This window comes from Triturus cristatus, chromosome 11, assembly GCF_964204655.1.
Source record: "Triturus cristatus chromosome 11, aTriCri1.1, whole genome shotgun sequence".
Classification (NCBI taxonomy): Eukaryota; Metazoa; Chordata; class Amphibia; order Caudata; family Salamandridae; genus Triturus; species Triturus cristatus.
The window spans coordinates 1,159,354,963-1,159,371,279 of record NC_140594.1 but is presented as its reverse complement, the minus strand read 5'-3'; the positions used below and the strand labels follow the sequence as shown (position 1 = coordinate 1,159,371,279).

At 45.0% G+C, this 16,317-nt stretch overlaps 1 protein-coding gene across 2 annotated transcripts in view; it reads right to left on the bottom strand.

Moving 5' to 3' along the window:
- Positions 1-16,317, bottom strand: part of LOC146788634 (putative cation-transporting ATPase 13A4) — a 330,096-nt gene that overhangs the window by 33,016 nt on the left and 280,763 nt on the right. For both annotated transcript variants that reach the window (XM_085635820.1, XM_085635821.1), the window contains exons 22-25: positions 8,643-8,685; positions 4,821-4,930; positions 3,383-3,479; positions 753-825 (exon numbers count right to left, since the gene is read on the bottom strand). In XM_085635820.1, the coding sequence (XP_085491946.1) occupies positions 753-825; positions 3,383-3,479; positions 4,821-4,930; positions 8,643-8,685 (323 nt within the window). The remainder of the gene's footprint in view (positions 1-752; positions 826-3,382; positions 3,480-4,820; positions 4,931-8,642; positions 8,686-16,317) is intronic.

Here is a 16,317-nt window from a genome sequence, read left to right as displayed (position 1 = left end):
ATACTGTACACACTTTTCTTTGTGGTCACAATGTTCTCATAAATGGCTGTATTATTGTGCACGCATTTGAGGTATTGCACATACATGTGCCACAGGACACACAACAGTGCACCCTTAGAAAGAGACACTGACACTGGACTTAATGCAAGCCAGTGTTTACTGCACTTCAGGAGTATTTTGATGGTTGCTTATTTATTTTTATGGGTGGAAAACGCTTGTGAAAATTGTGAATGGTTGCCACTTGCTACCTCACTTTACACCGCTCACTGCCAAGCAGGTTACAGGCATCTCGCCAGGTGGTTTCCACAATGTCATTCTGAGTGTTTTTCTTGGCTACCGATGCTAATTGCTTTTTCAGTACAGATAAAACCTATATTCTTGAGGCAATATATTTACGTCAGATTCATTGGTGCTCTCTACGCCATGGACTCATGTGTATCGAGGGAGTTACTTGTGTAGAGCGAACCTGTCCGAAAGGCAGTGTGGCGCTATGTGATGCATCCACTACAGAAATGTGCTTCTTAGCATGATCACACTCAGCCTTTCATCCTCACAACATTGGTAAAATGAGTGCCACTGTCTTCTGATATACAGCATTGCAAACCTCTTGGGTGTGATTGTGGGCTACAAATAAACAGCTTATGGTATGTGAGTGCAAGGAGGTGGGAGCAACAAACACACATACTGACCCAGTCAGTCTCTTTTGACAACTGTAAGATGAGACATTTACAAACATTTGTTGGCGCACGTACTTGTTAGAAAGACGGGAAGGGTTATCACCAGGTCTTGGATGAGAAACTGGTAGTTTCCGAACAAATTCCGTTGCTAAAAAAAGTAAAGATTGATATCAGAGAGTGAGAAGACATTCATTCCAAACTAATGCATGACATCATCAAGTGTCACATAAGGGATATCTTCCCCTGGCTCTTATATGTATTAATATGTTGCAACCCAGGCTGAAGGCCACGTCTGCCCACCAGAGTCAGTTACACAAGTCTTTCGAATACAGGGTGCACATGTGTTGACCCTAACCAGGCACCGCGTGTGTGGCCTCTGGTAGGCCACACACGAGGTAAAAAAGAAAGGGAAAGAGCATGTCAGAACAACGCACTGCCATTACAACACAGCCACTACAATGAACGCGTCATTATCACGCGCTTCATTACAACGCAAGTCATTACAGCGACTTGCTTTAGGGAACTCAGTGTTTGATTTTAAATCCAACGCGTTACCTACTGTTGCACAGACTGGAGTTGGAATAGTAAAATATACTATTCCGAACTCAAGCACTTCCCTAAAGCAAGTCATTGTAACAACTTGCGTTGTAATGGAACGTGTGGTAATGGCGCATTCATTGTACAGCCGCGTTGTAAAGGCATGCGTTGTAAACGCATGCATGAATACGTGACCAATTCAAAAGAAAGGCATGCAGGTTTGTTGTTGGGTTGGTGGAACCGTGCAGCACGGATGGTATTTACATATTTACTGAAGAGTTTTGTAGGTTGCTGTGTGTTGCTATTCAGTAATATCAGAACGCTGGCAAGTTCAAGGTCAGAGTCAGTGGCCAGTCGTGCTGGCTCCGCAACCATGTCCCAAATTCACATACCGCCCTTGTTCTTAGAGAAACTCAACTAAAGGCGAGTATGGAAAGTTCAGTGTTAGGAGCAGCCTGGCCGCCATCTTCTAGGCTGAGTTCAAAGGTGTTCCAAAGTCTCGGTCATTGCACGGCCTGGAATCCTGAAGGATAGTGGGGGGATCTGAGCATAGGTCACTCGTGGGGTTATAGTGAGACCTACACTCAATATCTTCCCATCGGTTCTGCACATCTACTGATAAGGGACAAAGACAGGTCAGAACCGCTCTACAAAACTAAACCTCAAAGGAGAACGGATAGCAGAAGAAAAGCAAGTTCATAAGCACCGAATAGTACCACCCACATGCGGGGATCCCAGACCACTCTTAAAAATGTTTTATATATATGAAATAAACTTTGGACACAGTACTTTATATATATATATGCTGCCTAAAGAGAGGCAATAAATGCCCAGATTACATTAAATTTTCAATTAAAAAAGAATCCAGATACATAGAAATATGTAATTACTAAAAAATAAATATATACATTCTTTGAAAGGGAATATGAGACATTATTAGCCAATCCTATTTACCATAAAAATCAGCTGACCTAACTGTCACCGGGGAGACATGGTGGGATACAGGGTGTAATATGAGGTTCTTAAAGGCACAGTGCCAGTTTTCGCTACTATTCTTTGAATGGCAGCCTATTGTCTAACAGGCATAGGACAACGCTAGAAAGGGGTGATGAAGAGCGGCGGGGTCCACTCGATGCTTAAATGTGAGAAGTGATTGGGAATCCAACTAAACCGTAACAATCAAGAATTATAATTAAAAAACAGGAAGACGGGCACAGGGCACTAAAGATGAATTTTTCTGCGGAAAGAATCATACAACTTCTCCTTTATTGGCAATAAGTGTTGTGGTGGGATTTACTTTCCACACAGATCATGACTTGGGTTGGAATGTTGGCTGCTATGGTACAAAGGTGTGTGCATTGAGCCCTCCCAGACTAAAGTGCACTAGTGCATGGAGAAAGGAGAACAGCGTCTCTCCTCATTTATTTGGCATTTTTGCTTGCTACGCTGCACTGCATCGATTTTCAGTTCATTTTCCCTTGGTGTTTATGCCAGAGGAGACATTTGTTGTGTTGGGAACTTTTTCTGTACTGCAGAAGGAAGGCTGTGGGTGTTGCCGCCTGTGCCCAGTCGACTGAGGCTTACGTGCTCACGGTAGTGGTTGGTAATGAGGTGGAACTGAGAGGATGGAACTCTGATCCATGCTTTGCTTTGTGAGTGATGGTGTTCAGTGCTGAAATCTGAGGCTCATGGAGTGTGTCGGCAATGGCTCTGGTCCCTGGAGGGGGGGGGGGGGGGTGTCTGTACAGGAAGGAGACTAACGCACAGTGGAGGTAATTGTACGTTCATTTGAGCTGCTCTGGTTAAAGAGGGCCATGAGTCCACGCCACAGCCCTCTAGAAGCATATCGTAATCAGAGGACTGAGTCCAAAAACGGTTCGACACTGGTGTGAGGTTTCTGATCCTTCCTCAGGACACTTTATTTCTGTTCCTGAAGACTGACGCCTTAGAAGGAGTGAGTCTAGAAGATACGCTGGCGCTCCTTACTGAGAACCTACCTCAATGTGTCAGCGTTCTCTGCTGATATACCAGTGTGTGATCGGTGTTGGTGATGAAAGGGCCTAAAATGTATGGAAAGGATGACGGTAACATTCTACTCCTATTGGAACATTGACATTGAACGTATAGTTTCATAGCACAGGAAAGCAATGTATTGATTTGAGACTTACCCAATAGAGGATGAGGACGGCCGAGTATATGATGAGTCCGTACAGCACCATATATCTGAAGAGGCAGAATGACGTCACGAGCGCGGCGCGTCCTTCTCTGGCATCAAAAAGAAACAAAACACAACTGTAGATTGGGGTGCGTAATGTGAATATACACAATTCTGCAAGTCCAGGAGAACGCGCCACAATACACTGTCAAGCATTTTATCATCATTGCCATAGTTTACTCACTCCAGTTTATTACTTTATTTCCAACATAATACTGACAAAAGCATTATAAAAACATTCTTGCAAGTTATGTGTCTAGAAAACACAAAATATGACAAGATTACTTTGACTCATTATGTTGGAGCTGCTCATCTCGAAACATTAAAGGACTTTCATTGGCAGTTGTTAAAACAAGTATTCTTGGCAGTAGGAACATTTTGAAAAAGAAAAGATCCGGTCTGATCTTCAAATATTCTCGAATTCTGCCAAAATATTTTAAGGTCAGCCATCTCGTTTCCATGAACATTAAGAAATTCACAATGTAAAGAAAAAGATGCAAACTGATTGCTTAATCCTCATAAAACCGGGGCACACGGTATAGGTCCTTCTTTTAAGAAAATTAAAATAACAAAATTGACTATGAATACTGGGAGGGAAAAAACATAGAAAGTAGGGGTGTACTTGGAATTTCAGGAAAATTACACCAAATACATGTAATTATTAGGACTGGGCGGAGTTCAAGGAGTTCTGCGTGACCAAAATACTCCACCGCGCTACGCAGCATTCCACAAATGCTGGGGTGCATTAGGTTGTGCCATTAATGCTGATTTTTAGTGCTGGGTGCTTGTTGTGTGCTGGAAAATCAGCAAGAACTGCACCATGCGCAGCGCAAGAGGGCGCTGCTTCTTTCTGCCGCTCGAGTAGATGTTCTACTCGAGCGGCAGCTTTCTGAACGCGAACGGAACGTTTCTCAATGCAAGCGGTCAAGACCATCTGCAACCGCGAGTGCAAGCGAGGAAAAAAAGCGCAGTGGAACTTTTCGGAATTCCTCGTGCTCCATGGAGCACAGAGTGCGGAAAACTCCACTAACTCCATAAGGGTTCACCGCCCAGGCCTAGTAATTACGTAAAATACAAATCCGTAATTTAGTGCTTTTTTTAAGAAGAAACTTTTTGCACTAAAAAAGCAACAAAAACAGAATTGCCTCAATTAACAGGCACTCTTGTTGTGGTTTTTCGTGTTCTTCCCGCGCCCTTTTTTTAGCATAAACACATCTGCAGGGGAGCTATTACTGCACTATTTAAAAGTGTGATAATCTCTGCATGGCTTGTCAGACAGGCCAGGAAGAAATAAAAAACTGAAAATGGCCATCAGGGGGTGGTCTCAGGTCAGGCCACTATGGTGTCTGTGTGCTTTCCACATGTACATAAGACTCAGAAAGTGAACTTACTTGACCAGCCGCGCCACACACTGTATGTTGTCCGTCTTGGACGTGAAGGGCGAAGCCACCGATGCCTCCTGCTCTGACAGGGAGATGCCAGCGTGGGCCATTTTCAGAGCCTGGAAGAAACACAGAGTATTCAAACTAGGGACTGTTTCGAAAGAATTCGATACACAAAAGTGTTGCTGAAGATTACACTGCCTGCGTGCCATTAGAACCCTTCAAGGCACTACAAAAGTCATATTTTACTAGCTCTGAATTTCTGCAAACATGTTTTTAATCATCCTGAAAATTGTGCAATGTCTAGGAGAAGCTGACAGATGCAATGAGCAGAAGTACTTGTCCAGCCCACATCCAAATTAGCCTCCCACTTGGGTCTGTCCTGAACAGTTACCCTCTAGACAGCAGTGGAAAATCACTAAATCGAAATTGCCTTTAATTAAAATCCCTAACACTGATTGGTGCCCTAGATTTAGTGACCATCAAATGGCCCTCAGCGTTTAGTTGCTGGTGGAAGAGAAGCAGCAACAGAGATAGTGAAGCGTTTGCAGACCTCCCCCCGAAAGGTGAGTACACCACAGTATGAAGCTTCCACACATCGGCAACATTGCTACATCAGGGGGACCTTGCGCTCAGTCATTTTGTGCTGTGCCGGACACTCTGGCTCCGATTTAGACTTTGGGCCTAATAAGACCTTGGTGGAGGGGTTACTCTGTCATAACAGTGACGGATATCCTTTCCACCGAAATATAAATCCCATAGGATATAATGGCATTTATATTTTGGAGGACAGGATATCCGCCACTGTTGTGATTTAGTAAACCATCCACCAAGGTCTAAGTCAGTCCCTCTGTTGGAAATGGAAACCCCTTCTAACTCTAGAGGACAGGCTCAAAGGCTTCCAGGACAGAAAAACAAATATTTGTTAACGAGCCTGGGCCTGGTAGATAGACAGTGAGGGGAGTATCAATTCCTCCGTGCCAAGAGGTGGACAGATAGAATTTGGGAGGTTTGGTAGGATTGTGATGGGCATGTGGATACCAACATGAGCAGCGGTGCTTATGGTGAGTGCACAGTGTGTGTGTGACAGAAGCAAGGAATGGGATATGTGATAGAACATCAGGAGAGGTGGGAGGGAGTGGATGTTGCTGAGGGCAGGAGGAATAGAAATATTTGTATTACATGTTATTTTTATTGTGCCAAGATTGAATGCCCAGTGAGGCAGGGAGCTGGGGTGTACATGACATCAAAGCTCAGGTGGAGGATGTTAGAGAGCACAAAGGAGGCAGAAGAAAATTACAATTTGGAACTTTGAGAAGGAACTAGCAGTGATGATTATCTGTCTGAAGGAGACTGGTGCATCTCTGGGATTGTGATGTCCCATGATGCAGGCAGACACATGGAGAAGGCCCGCACCTTTGTGCTGTTTGATGAACACGTCATGAGGTGAACATGACTTTGCGCCTGATTAAGATCTTGGCGGTAATGGTCCGGCTTCATTTTTCCGATGAAATCACCATTTGCCTACTTGGTGGTCCGCCCGCTCTATTCAGATGTTGGCGGGTCTATGGGTGAAAGACAGCCAGAGTCCCTCCGACTCCGCCAGGAATTCTCACCCATGTAGACGGCGTCATAGGCAGTATCAGCTGTCAGCGGGTGTCCAGCCGAGACAAGCTACTCATTATTTTGCTTTCTGTTGAGGCAACTGTGGCAGGACTACCTCCTACTTTGAGTTGGTGATCGAAGGAAATGAGGTAAGAACTTACTTTTTTTTGCCATTTTCCACTTCCGTTTCCATCTTGAACATCATCGTCCATGTCCCTCCTTTGCAGCTCTGAATCCACCACGATGTCATTGAATCCGTTGTCACCAGGATTTAAAGTAAGCAACTTCTACAAATGTCTTACTATGAATCGTGTGTTGACAATTGCTGCACCCTCGTGTATTTTCACCTTGCTTCTATATACAATTTGTTCTTATGTGGAATGCAGTAGTGTTCATTTTCCAACTTATCAAGGTAAATTGAACACACCTGCATTGACACTTGAAAAAATATATTGTTTTTGTGGTCGTTGTGGGTGTTGTGCTTGTGGCACCTGTAGATATGCGTTCAATAGTGTGCGTATGTTGTTTGTGTGGCATGCTATATTTAACAGAAAGGGGCATAACACAAAACCTACATATGTTTTTGGGGCAAACACAACATATATGCGTATTGACATGAAAATAAGTTGTGCCTACCAGTCTCCACGAGACCAGGGACTCACTCCATCAGGAAACCGCCACTAGGACAATGTCAGCACAACGGGGACATCTAACTCAGCGCGGTGCAACCCAGACAGCTCAACGGCGACGGAGTACTGTTAGCCAACAATGGAGCCAGCCGTGTCGACTGCAAACAGTCTGTTGACGCAGACGGTGGCTCAGCCAGCACACATCTAAGTACAGTGGGTGGGAATCCATCAACTCGATGGAGTACTCTACCGGGAGTCCTGTCAAGATCTATATCAGGCCCTAAGTCTGTGTGTATGTCTGTGAGTGCAGCTGAATTGTTAGGGTGTTTCTATAATGGCTGAGAACTGCAGGGGCATAAGGGGGTGAAATGTTGGAGGTCCTTGTGGAAACTGACCAAACATTTACCTAGCAGAATGAGATTGTTTAAGAAGGGGGTTGATATTTGAGCATGTTGACCATTTGTCTGGTGGATATGATGAGGTCAAGTTAGGGTCGCGCACCTGCTGAATAGATGAATTTCACCTGGATGAGAAAAAGGTGACTCCGCAGGGGGGCATGGCAAAGCACTGAATATAGGAGAGAGGATGAGGGATTGTGAGGTATGTTTAGTCGCAGGCTCAGTGTGAGACTCAGAGGCCAGGGGGCAACCCATGGGCCAAAGGGGGACTCAGGTGGGATGATCAGTGTGGTTTGCAGGAGGGCTAAAAACCATGGGCTGTGAACCAGGCGACAGCAAACTGCCCAGCGACAACACGGTTTGCAACATGTGGATGCACCACTTAAAACATGGGCACCACCACTTAGTGAAACAGTGAGCAAGGTTTCCCTCTTTCTATTTTTGAGTTGTGCTGTCTGGCATTAAAGCACTAACGCAGAGAAATATTGAGCTGAATGAATTTACATAAAGTGCTACAGACGTATATAACGGGCACTCAGCTCTGCACTGCACTAGAAAAACCCATCAAGATATGGCCCCAAGATGGCATTGTAGCTACAAAGTCCTAATTGTTGTTCAAAAAGTAACTTTTACCTTCAAAGGTAAATGTCTAGCTGTCACCTGGTGTCATGATGATATTTGGCATACCGGGCGCCCCGCGTACTCCGAGCTCGCCCTGATAGGGTCACTTTCGACCCCATCACAGGAGAAGGGCAACTGATCATCATTTGTCTGAAGAATCTCTCAGGCGCCCTCAGTCCTGACCGTGCAGGACTCCGATGACCAAGAGGTCCGGGAAGAGCTGAATATTTTGGAGGAAGATCTGGAGCACTACGGGAATCTTGCAGCGAAGTAAAATCTCAACTTCAGGAGTACATTTCATTCAGAGGTCATCATGTCGCTACCAGTAAAAGTCTCATGATCCTTTCTTCAGTTTCTTTCCTGGTAGTGAAAACACTTACCCACCTTCAAGTATATATTTAAGATTCCTGTATATCAAACCCACTTCCATAAATGTATATGGTTCTAAGAGGTACTGAACACTGTCCCTCTATAAAGAAGAATGCATTTGTATTGTATCAGGTAAGTATTTCATAGCATTCACTCTCTCACATATAAATTTCTTGGAAGTCATCACTTCTCAGTAGTTGTCTACTTACCCCACAGTCGTTTGCCCCATCGCCGCACATGGCCACAACATATCTGAAATAAAGAAGCCACGCTCAGTGCCACGTCATCACTTCTCTTTGCCACAGCTCAACAGATTATATGTGTTTGAGAAAACATTGACACAAAAAGGCCTTTCCGATCAGCCTTACATATCAAAGTCTTGTGAGAAAGTACAGATTTAAATTATAAACCTACCATTGAACAAATAGTTGGATGGCTTTTTCAACCTTATTGTCTTATCTGAATAATCAGGTGATGTATTATAGTTAAAGGATGCTAGTAACCACCCCTCAGTGGGGTTTTGTTTAAGATGTGAATTTCACATGGGGCAAACCAGGTTTCTTCTTCTGAGGGTTCAGTTGCGTGGCAATTATTCAAGGATGGCTGTGCCCCTCTCTGTTCAGGCCATTACAAATTAGGGGCTTATTTACAAGCCCTTGCGCCGCCGGTACATTAGTTTGTATATGGGAAAAAGTGATGTACCGGCGGTGCAAGGGGCTTGTAAATAAGACCCTAGGTCTCTTCTTCGAAGAACTCAATGAAGGGGTAGTATTCTAAGATGGCAGCTCACCTCACTCCTCGTGTCATTATTTACAAAGTCCTGCTGATGCAAGAGTCGGTTGTCTTGATATGCATTGGGTGTGATCAGTGTATTGTGGTCTGTGTGTCCCCAAAAGGGTTTAGAATGCAAGTCCTCAAGCCCAGAACTGGCTGCTATGGGAATCCACTTCCATCACTCTGTGTTAACAATGCTTTGCTGATACAGACATGCATGAGGTGCATGGGACAATTGCAAGACTGTTAGCATATTGTCTGAATAGTTGTGTTTTGGGAGTTTCTAAAAAGACTGTAGGGCTCAGCGTGTGTAAAATGTTGTCAAGTGCTGTTACTACAGGGCCTAGCCCCCAAGGGTGTTCTAACACTTTACCAATGTTTTAATATCACCCTGCCACATTTTGAATCCAGAATGTGTGTTACCATTATGCCATGAAGTTGGGTATGAATAGATGAGTCAGGATTCTAGATTCGATATTTGGGCAGAATGATTTGCTTACTTCATTACTTTGGTGTACGATGAGTCGAATATGTGAATCCTCAAGGTATTCCGCTCCGTGAGCATTGGGTGATCCAGATGGAAGGAGGATGGAGACAAATAATCCGTGTGTGAGGACATTCACCCACTAACATTAGTCGAATCAATGTAAGAGTTAAAGATAGATACATAGGAGGGCATTAAGAGGGAGGGGAGCATCTCCTGTACAAAGCTTATTTTTGGGGGCAAATCAGTGGCAAAAGGTGCAATTATATGTATGCACATGAGACCAGCATAACTGAGCAGACGCTCATAGGGCTTGAGGAGGGAATAAAAGACAGAGCTGCCCTCTGCATCTTGTCCCTTCGACCTGTGCCATTCTGGTGGGATTCAAAATAAGGACTTTTAAAAAACTGGTTGCTTTAAGGTTAGGTGCTTCCAGTCTGAGATCGGAGCTCCTTGCTGCGAGTGCGCATGACTAAGTGTGAGGCCACCAGATAAATCCACATGACCGACGAGTCAGTGCTCCAGTACATGATCCAGCCCATGTTCCAGTCCATGCTTCAGCATGTGCTCTAGTCCATACTCCAGCCCATGCTCCAGCCCATGCTCCAGTCCACGCTCCAACCTATGCTCCAGTCCATACTTAAGTCCATGCTCCAGCCCATGCTCTAACCCATGATCCATCCCATACTTAAGTCCATGCTGCAGCCCATGTTCCAGTCCATGCTCCAGACCATACTTGAGTCCATGCTGCAGCCCATGTTGCAGTCCATGCGCCAGTCCATGCTCCAACCCATGCTTCAGTCGATACTTGAGTCAATGCTGCAGCCCATTTTCCAGTCCATGCTCCAACCCATGGTCCAGCCCATGCTCCACTCCATGCTTGTGAAAATGTTCCAGCCCATGCTCCAGTCCATTCTTCATCCCATGCTCAAGCCCATTCTCCAGCTCATGCTCCAACTTATGCTTGAGCACATGCTTCAGCCCATGCTCCAGTCCATACTTGGGAAAATGATCAAGCCCCTTCTTGAGTCCATGCTCCAGCACATGCCCCAGCCCATGCTCCAGTCCATGCTCCAGCCCATATCCCAGTCCATGCTCCAACCCATAATCCAGTCCATACTCGAGTGGCATGCACCAGCCCGTGCTCCAACCGAATGCTCTAGCCTATGCTCCAGTCCATGCTGCAGCCCATACTTGAGACAATGTTCCAGCCTATGCTCTAGTACATTGTCCAGACGATGCTGCAGCTCATGCCCCATGCTCCAGTCCATGCTCCAATCCATTCTCCAGTAAATTATTGAGTCCATGTGCAAACCCATGCTTCAACTCATTTTGCAGCCCAGCTTTGGTCCATACTCAAGGAAATGTTGCTGCCCATGTTCCAGTCCATGCTCCTGTCCATGCTCCAGTCCATGCTCCAACCCATGCTCCAACCCACCCTCTAGTTCATGCTCCAGCCCATGCTCAAGCTCATGCTCCAGCCCATGCTCCAACCCATTCTCCAGCCCATGCTCTAGCCCATGCTCTAACCCATGCTCCAGCCCATGCTTCATACTATGCTCCAGTCCAGGCTCCACCCTATGCTCCAGTCTATGCCCCAGCCCATACTACAACCAATGCTCTAACCCATGCTCCAGCCCATGCTCCAGCTCATGCTCCAGCCCATGCTCCAGCCCATACTACAACCCATGCTCAAGCCCATGCTCCAGCCCATGCTCCAGCCAATGCTCCAGTTCATGCTCCAGCCCATGCTTCAACCCATGCTCCAGCCCATGCTCCAGCCCATGCTTCAACCCATGCTCCAGCCCATGCTCCACCTCATGCTCTAGTCCATGTTCCAGCCCATGCCTCCATTCCATGCCCCAGCCAATGCTTCAGTCTTGGGTTTCTCCTAAACAGATCAGCATTTTCAGGTGGGCTAGTCCACTCAGGGGACTTGGAATGTAACTGGACCACTGTTCCCAGAATGCACAGGGCTGATACATCTAGTGCTAGAGCGCTGCATATTTCATAGCTTTAACTAAGGGGGACCCTAAACATTGCAAAACAGTGCTTATTTGTGTGTGTGGCCTAAGAATTAGAAGGTGTGGCAGAAAAATGACGAAGGGTTATAATATTTCTGGTGCTGATTGTTCCTTATACAAACGTATGGTGTGTTATTTAGATTGATTCAATTAAATTGAACCGATACTACAACTCCCAGAATGCACTGATTTGTTCAAGGAAAACCCAGGACAAGAAGTGTGAAGTCAGCCGCAGGATCCTCCCCATGCGTGCCGCACTTCGCAGCCCTCAATCTATCAACGTTTTAAGGAGAGTTCTCTGCTCCGACCTCAACGTGATCCTACTTGACCTCTTAGATGCCTTCATCTGACTGGACCATGTGGAGCTTACAGCAAAGAACTGCTAGTTTGACATTAAAATAAAGGTATAATATGAGGTCCTGGTCCTCCCAACGAAGGTCCCCCGTCCGAGCTCACAGCATCGCCGCCTCCGCGAGGAGAAGCACGGTGGCTTCCTTGCTCTCCCACCCTGCAGGTTTATGAGGATGAGCCAGGGAGAGTCTGGAGCACATGAAGCGAGTCCAGGGATCTCTGCGGCTGTCATAGATCCTGATCAACGATGGTAGTGAGCTACCATGGACCCGATGCTCAGTCTGAAGGAGCATTTTCATCCCATTACATCTGGTCACCAACTTGCCAGTTTTGGAGTTTGAAAGATCCTCGCGAGGCTGAAAGAGGCAAGTTCCTAAACTAGGGGAACTCAGACGCCTTGTTACCAGTGTGTGATTAACAGGTCCTTGTGCATGGGGTCAGCGAAAGCTGAATGGTTTCTGGGCAAACTTTAGAACCATGATGCACAGAGCAAAACAAATGATGAACCCAGGACCAAACATACTGATCAAGTGAGGAAGCCGTGAGTCAATCCCAGACTTTTCTCTAGGCTAGTTAGAGTTGGTCTCCTGAGGAGTAACAAGAACCTTTTGAAACCTTTAGGAACACAACCGCTAGAAAGCGTGGATCTGCCACTTCACACTTTGATTCATATAAAGGTCCATCCTTCCACTTCATGACAAGGCAAACACGCTTGGATGTTTGATCCCTGCAATTAACCAAGCAAGTGCATGAAGATGACGGAGAAAATCTAAGGTTTGTTTGGGACTGAGAGGCCGTTGTCAGGCTCACTTGAAAATCTGTCAGCATCAGGGCTTTAAGTGGGATGAAAAGAGTGGCGGTCTCCAAAAGGGGGGTGGTCTATGCAATTAAAGGTGTGGCTTAAACACTCAAACTACATTTTTGTGATTCGCATAGTGTGCCACTTGTTATTTTGGTTCCTCTCTGAACTTTCTGTTATTGCATCAGAAACAGACCACAGCAACTGACATACACCTGATACCAGGCAGGACTATTGGCTTTGTCAATGGTTGTTACAGGCTGAAGATAAAAGAGTAATAACAGTGTTTTTTTTAATAAAAAATTGATATTGAAAATGTTTCAATTCTGAAAGTGTGAGACTCTGAATTAAACATTAGTGAGACCTGTGCAAGGGGTAGTGGTCTACAGTGTTTCAATCACTCCAGTTATGTTCACTCTATGTTAGACGCGTACACCTTTTTCTGTCTTTATCTCCACCATCTGCATGTCTTACACCTCATCTCTTTCTTCTTCAGCACCCTCTTTTCCCTCTTCTGAGTCCACTTTCTTACATCTCCTTCTTCCATCTGCCCCCAAACACACCACTCACCAGTAAGCACGGCATTTTCTTTTACTTTCACCTTGTCAGTCTTTCGATGACTGTGACTCCTTCACACGCACTTGCACAGAATCACAACTGCAATGGGAATACATGGCCATTGCCCTGTGCACTCTGCAAAGAGGCCAAGGATGGGAAGTGCATGTAGTCGGTCGATCTTTATGTCCCACTGAAAGGCACCATGAAAACTCACACTACCTTGAGCCTCAATGGCAAAGAGCTAAACTCAGTGCTTAATTTGAGCCGGTGGTTTCCGGTACTTGGCACCGGCACTTAATTGTCAACACAGGCTCTTATGGCAGCTGTCACATGGTGGCGCTTTTTGTGTGATTTAGAGATAAGCAGAACAGTTGTTTTATTAATTTAATATATATTGTAAATAATTAATACCTGCCACCCAAGCCATTCTAATAGATTTGGGGGCCTCGAACAGTCTGAACTGTCACGCTTGTTCGAGTGTGATGATTAGTAGTTGTGTACGTACTGTCATGGTTGTGTTGACAGAGGCAATAGGTGACGTAAGATGCGGTGGCCCACTGACGAGGGCGCTGGCACTTATTTTGTTTTACAAATTAAGCTCTGACTAAAACTGTAGCCCATTACAAACACCGGAGGGAAACAGTTCAAAGTATGCAAGAGTAGCATGCTACACAACAAATACAGAAACATAACATCCTGGAAATACGTAACACTCTTAGGGAATGCACGATTAAATAAAACACATGAGAGAGAAATGGAAACCAAGGGCGACATGTACAAAGGGAAGAATTTGCTATTACGAAATGACACATTTTTGCGATTTGCTTCTTGGTAATTACTAATGCCCATGCACAAACTTGTTTTTGCACATTTTTCAATTCTCAGTGGGTCGCAAATAGACCTACTTCATGAATATTCATGAGGTACATCTGGTTTGTGATCCATTGGAAATAGCAAAAAAGACACGGGTGGCGGCCTGCTGGGGTCAGCAGACCACCATGTCTGTGATTGATTTTCAATAAAGCAAATTCTTTTTTTTAAATTCAGCCGATTTTCCTTACAGGAAAACAAGATGTGTTTCAAAAAGATAATTTTAATTGTATTTTTCATTTTTTGAGAGTAGACACTGGTCTGTGGGACCACTACCTGCTCCAAAAAAATTCTACAACATTCACAAAGGGAAGGGGACCCTTGGGGACTATTCCAATTTGCGAACGGTTTACAACCTACTTGAAGTAGGTGGTAAAATGGTATTTTTTTGTGACCTCATTTCGTTAGCAAAACATTCTTAGATACCACTGAGAAGAGATATTAGGACGGGACACCCTAACACGCCCCTTCCAAATACAGAATCGCACACCCATTTTGCAAGTCCGTAATAAGGTCACCGAATTGCAACTAGGGCTTTTCACATTTCAAAAAGCATTTTTGCCTACGCAAATGTGACAAACCTGCCCATCGGCCTGTTTGCGAACACAGAAACCCTTTGTACATGTGGCCCCAAATCGCTTATATGTTATGTTATGTAAAATTTATAGCAAACAGCTAATCACCTGTAAGGGTATCCATTACCTTAACATTTTTGAAAATCATTGTTCAGAAATTGATCAATGTTTTGCATCACAGTTAAGGATATGAAAATACGGCCCGATAAGAAACTGCTCCAATGTCCATTTTTAAAAACGGACATTGAAATGGGGGCTTATTGGGCTGCATTTTTCAAGTTCTTAACTTAAGCGCTGGTATATCAAACCAAATCAAATACAGAATTGGAAAACGCTGGTTTTTCAATTCTGTATTTGATTTGGTTTGATATATAAATATCTTCAGAAAGATTCGCCTAATGTCAACTCTCATATTTCTTTTTACACAAAGAACACTCGATTAACGGTTTCTACACTGGAACCACCCAACCTATAACGTGTGCACAGGACTTTGTTCTTATTACTCTTTTGTGGGTTGGCACATTCCCCTCCCTAAACACCACCATTATCCCCTCCATCCTCCCCCCTAAACTACTCCCATTTAGCAGTGCTCCTTTTACAGCCACTACGCGGGTTCCTCATACATTTACTACTAAGAATTAAACTCACACGTCTGAGGCTCTCCTAATAGAAGTGAGAGGAGAGGTGGAGGTAAAGATTTACACTCGTAGGTTTGGGAGTAGCATTTTATAGTACTTTTGTGGTACAATTGTAGGACCACTAAACATACTACAAACTGCAGTTTGTGAACAGAACCCACAATGTTTGGATTACTTACTGGTAATCTTCATTACTCCACTCCACATCCCTTGTCTCATTATTTACTATTTTTCATTTGAGGCTCCGCCGCAACACAGACACCGCGACAAGTAACAATCTCTACCCTTTCTAAATATAAATGAAAGTAATTGGGAAATATAGCCTTCGTTATAGGCTCCACAATGCTTCTAACATATGATGCCCTAGTCTTGGCCTTCCTGGAGTAAGGTGAATGTCTACACTAAAGAAGACATCATTTGAAGACGCGCTCCCGGATCTCCCACATGGGCGGGACTATTCAGTGCTTATAATTATCAATGGAGATCCCCGAGAGGGAATGGGGCTCACAGTGCTTGCACATAGTGTAGGCATGGTATGAGGCGCTATATTGAAAACAAGTTATTATTGCAGAGTTGGCCCCGGGCCCCGGAGACTCGCTGTCCTCAGACGCACTGACTCCTGTCTCGGAGTGAACAACCACTGAAGCCAGTGAAGTGCTGTTTCGAGGCCACCAGAGGAGCCTGTTCTGTCAGTGACGTCAGACTACGGTTCTCACAATAAGGCAGACATTGAGCTCTCTTAACTCACCTGTCTGGATGCACCACTGTGTGGGCGGACACGAATGCCAACAGCCCCGGGGGCACATGGCCT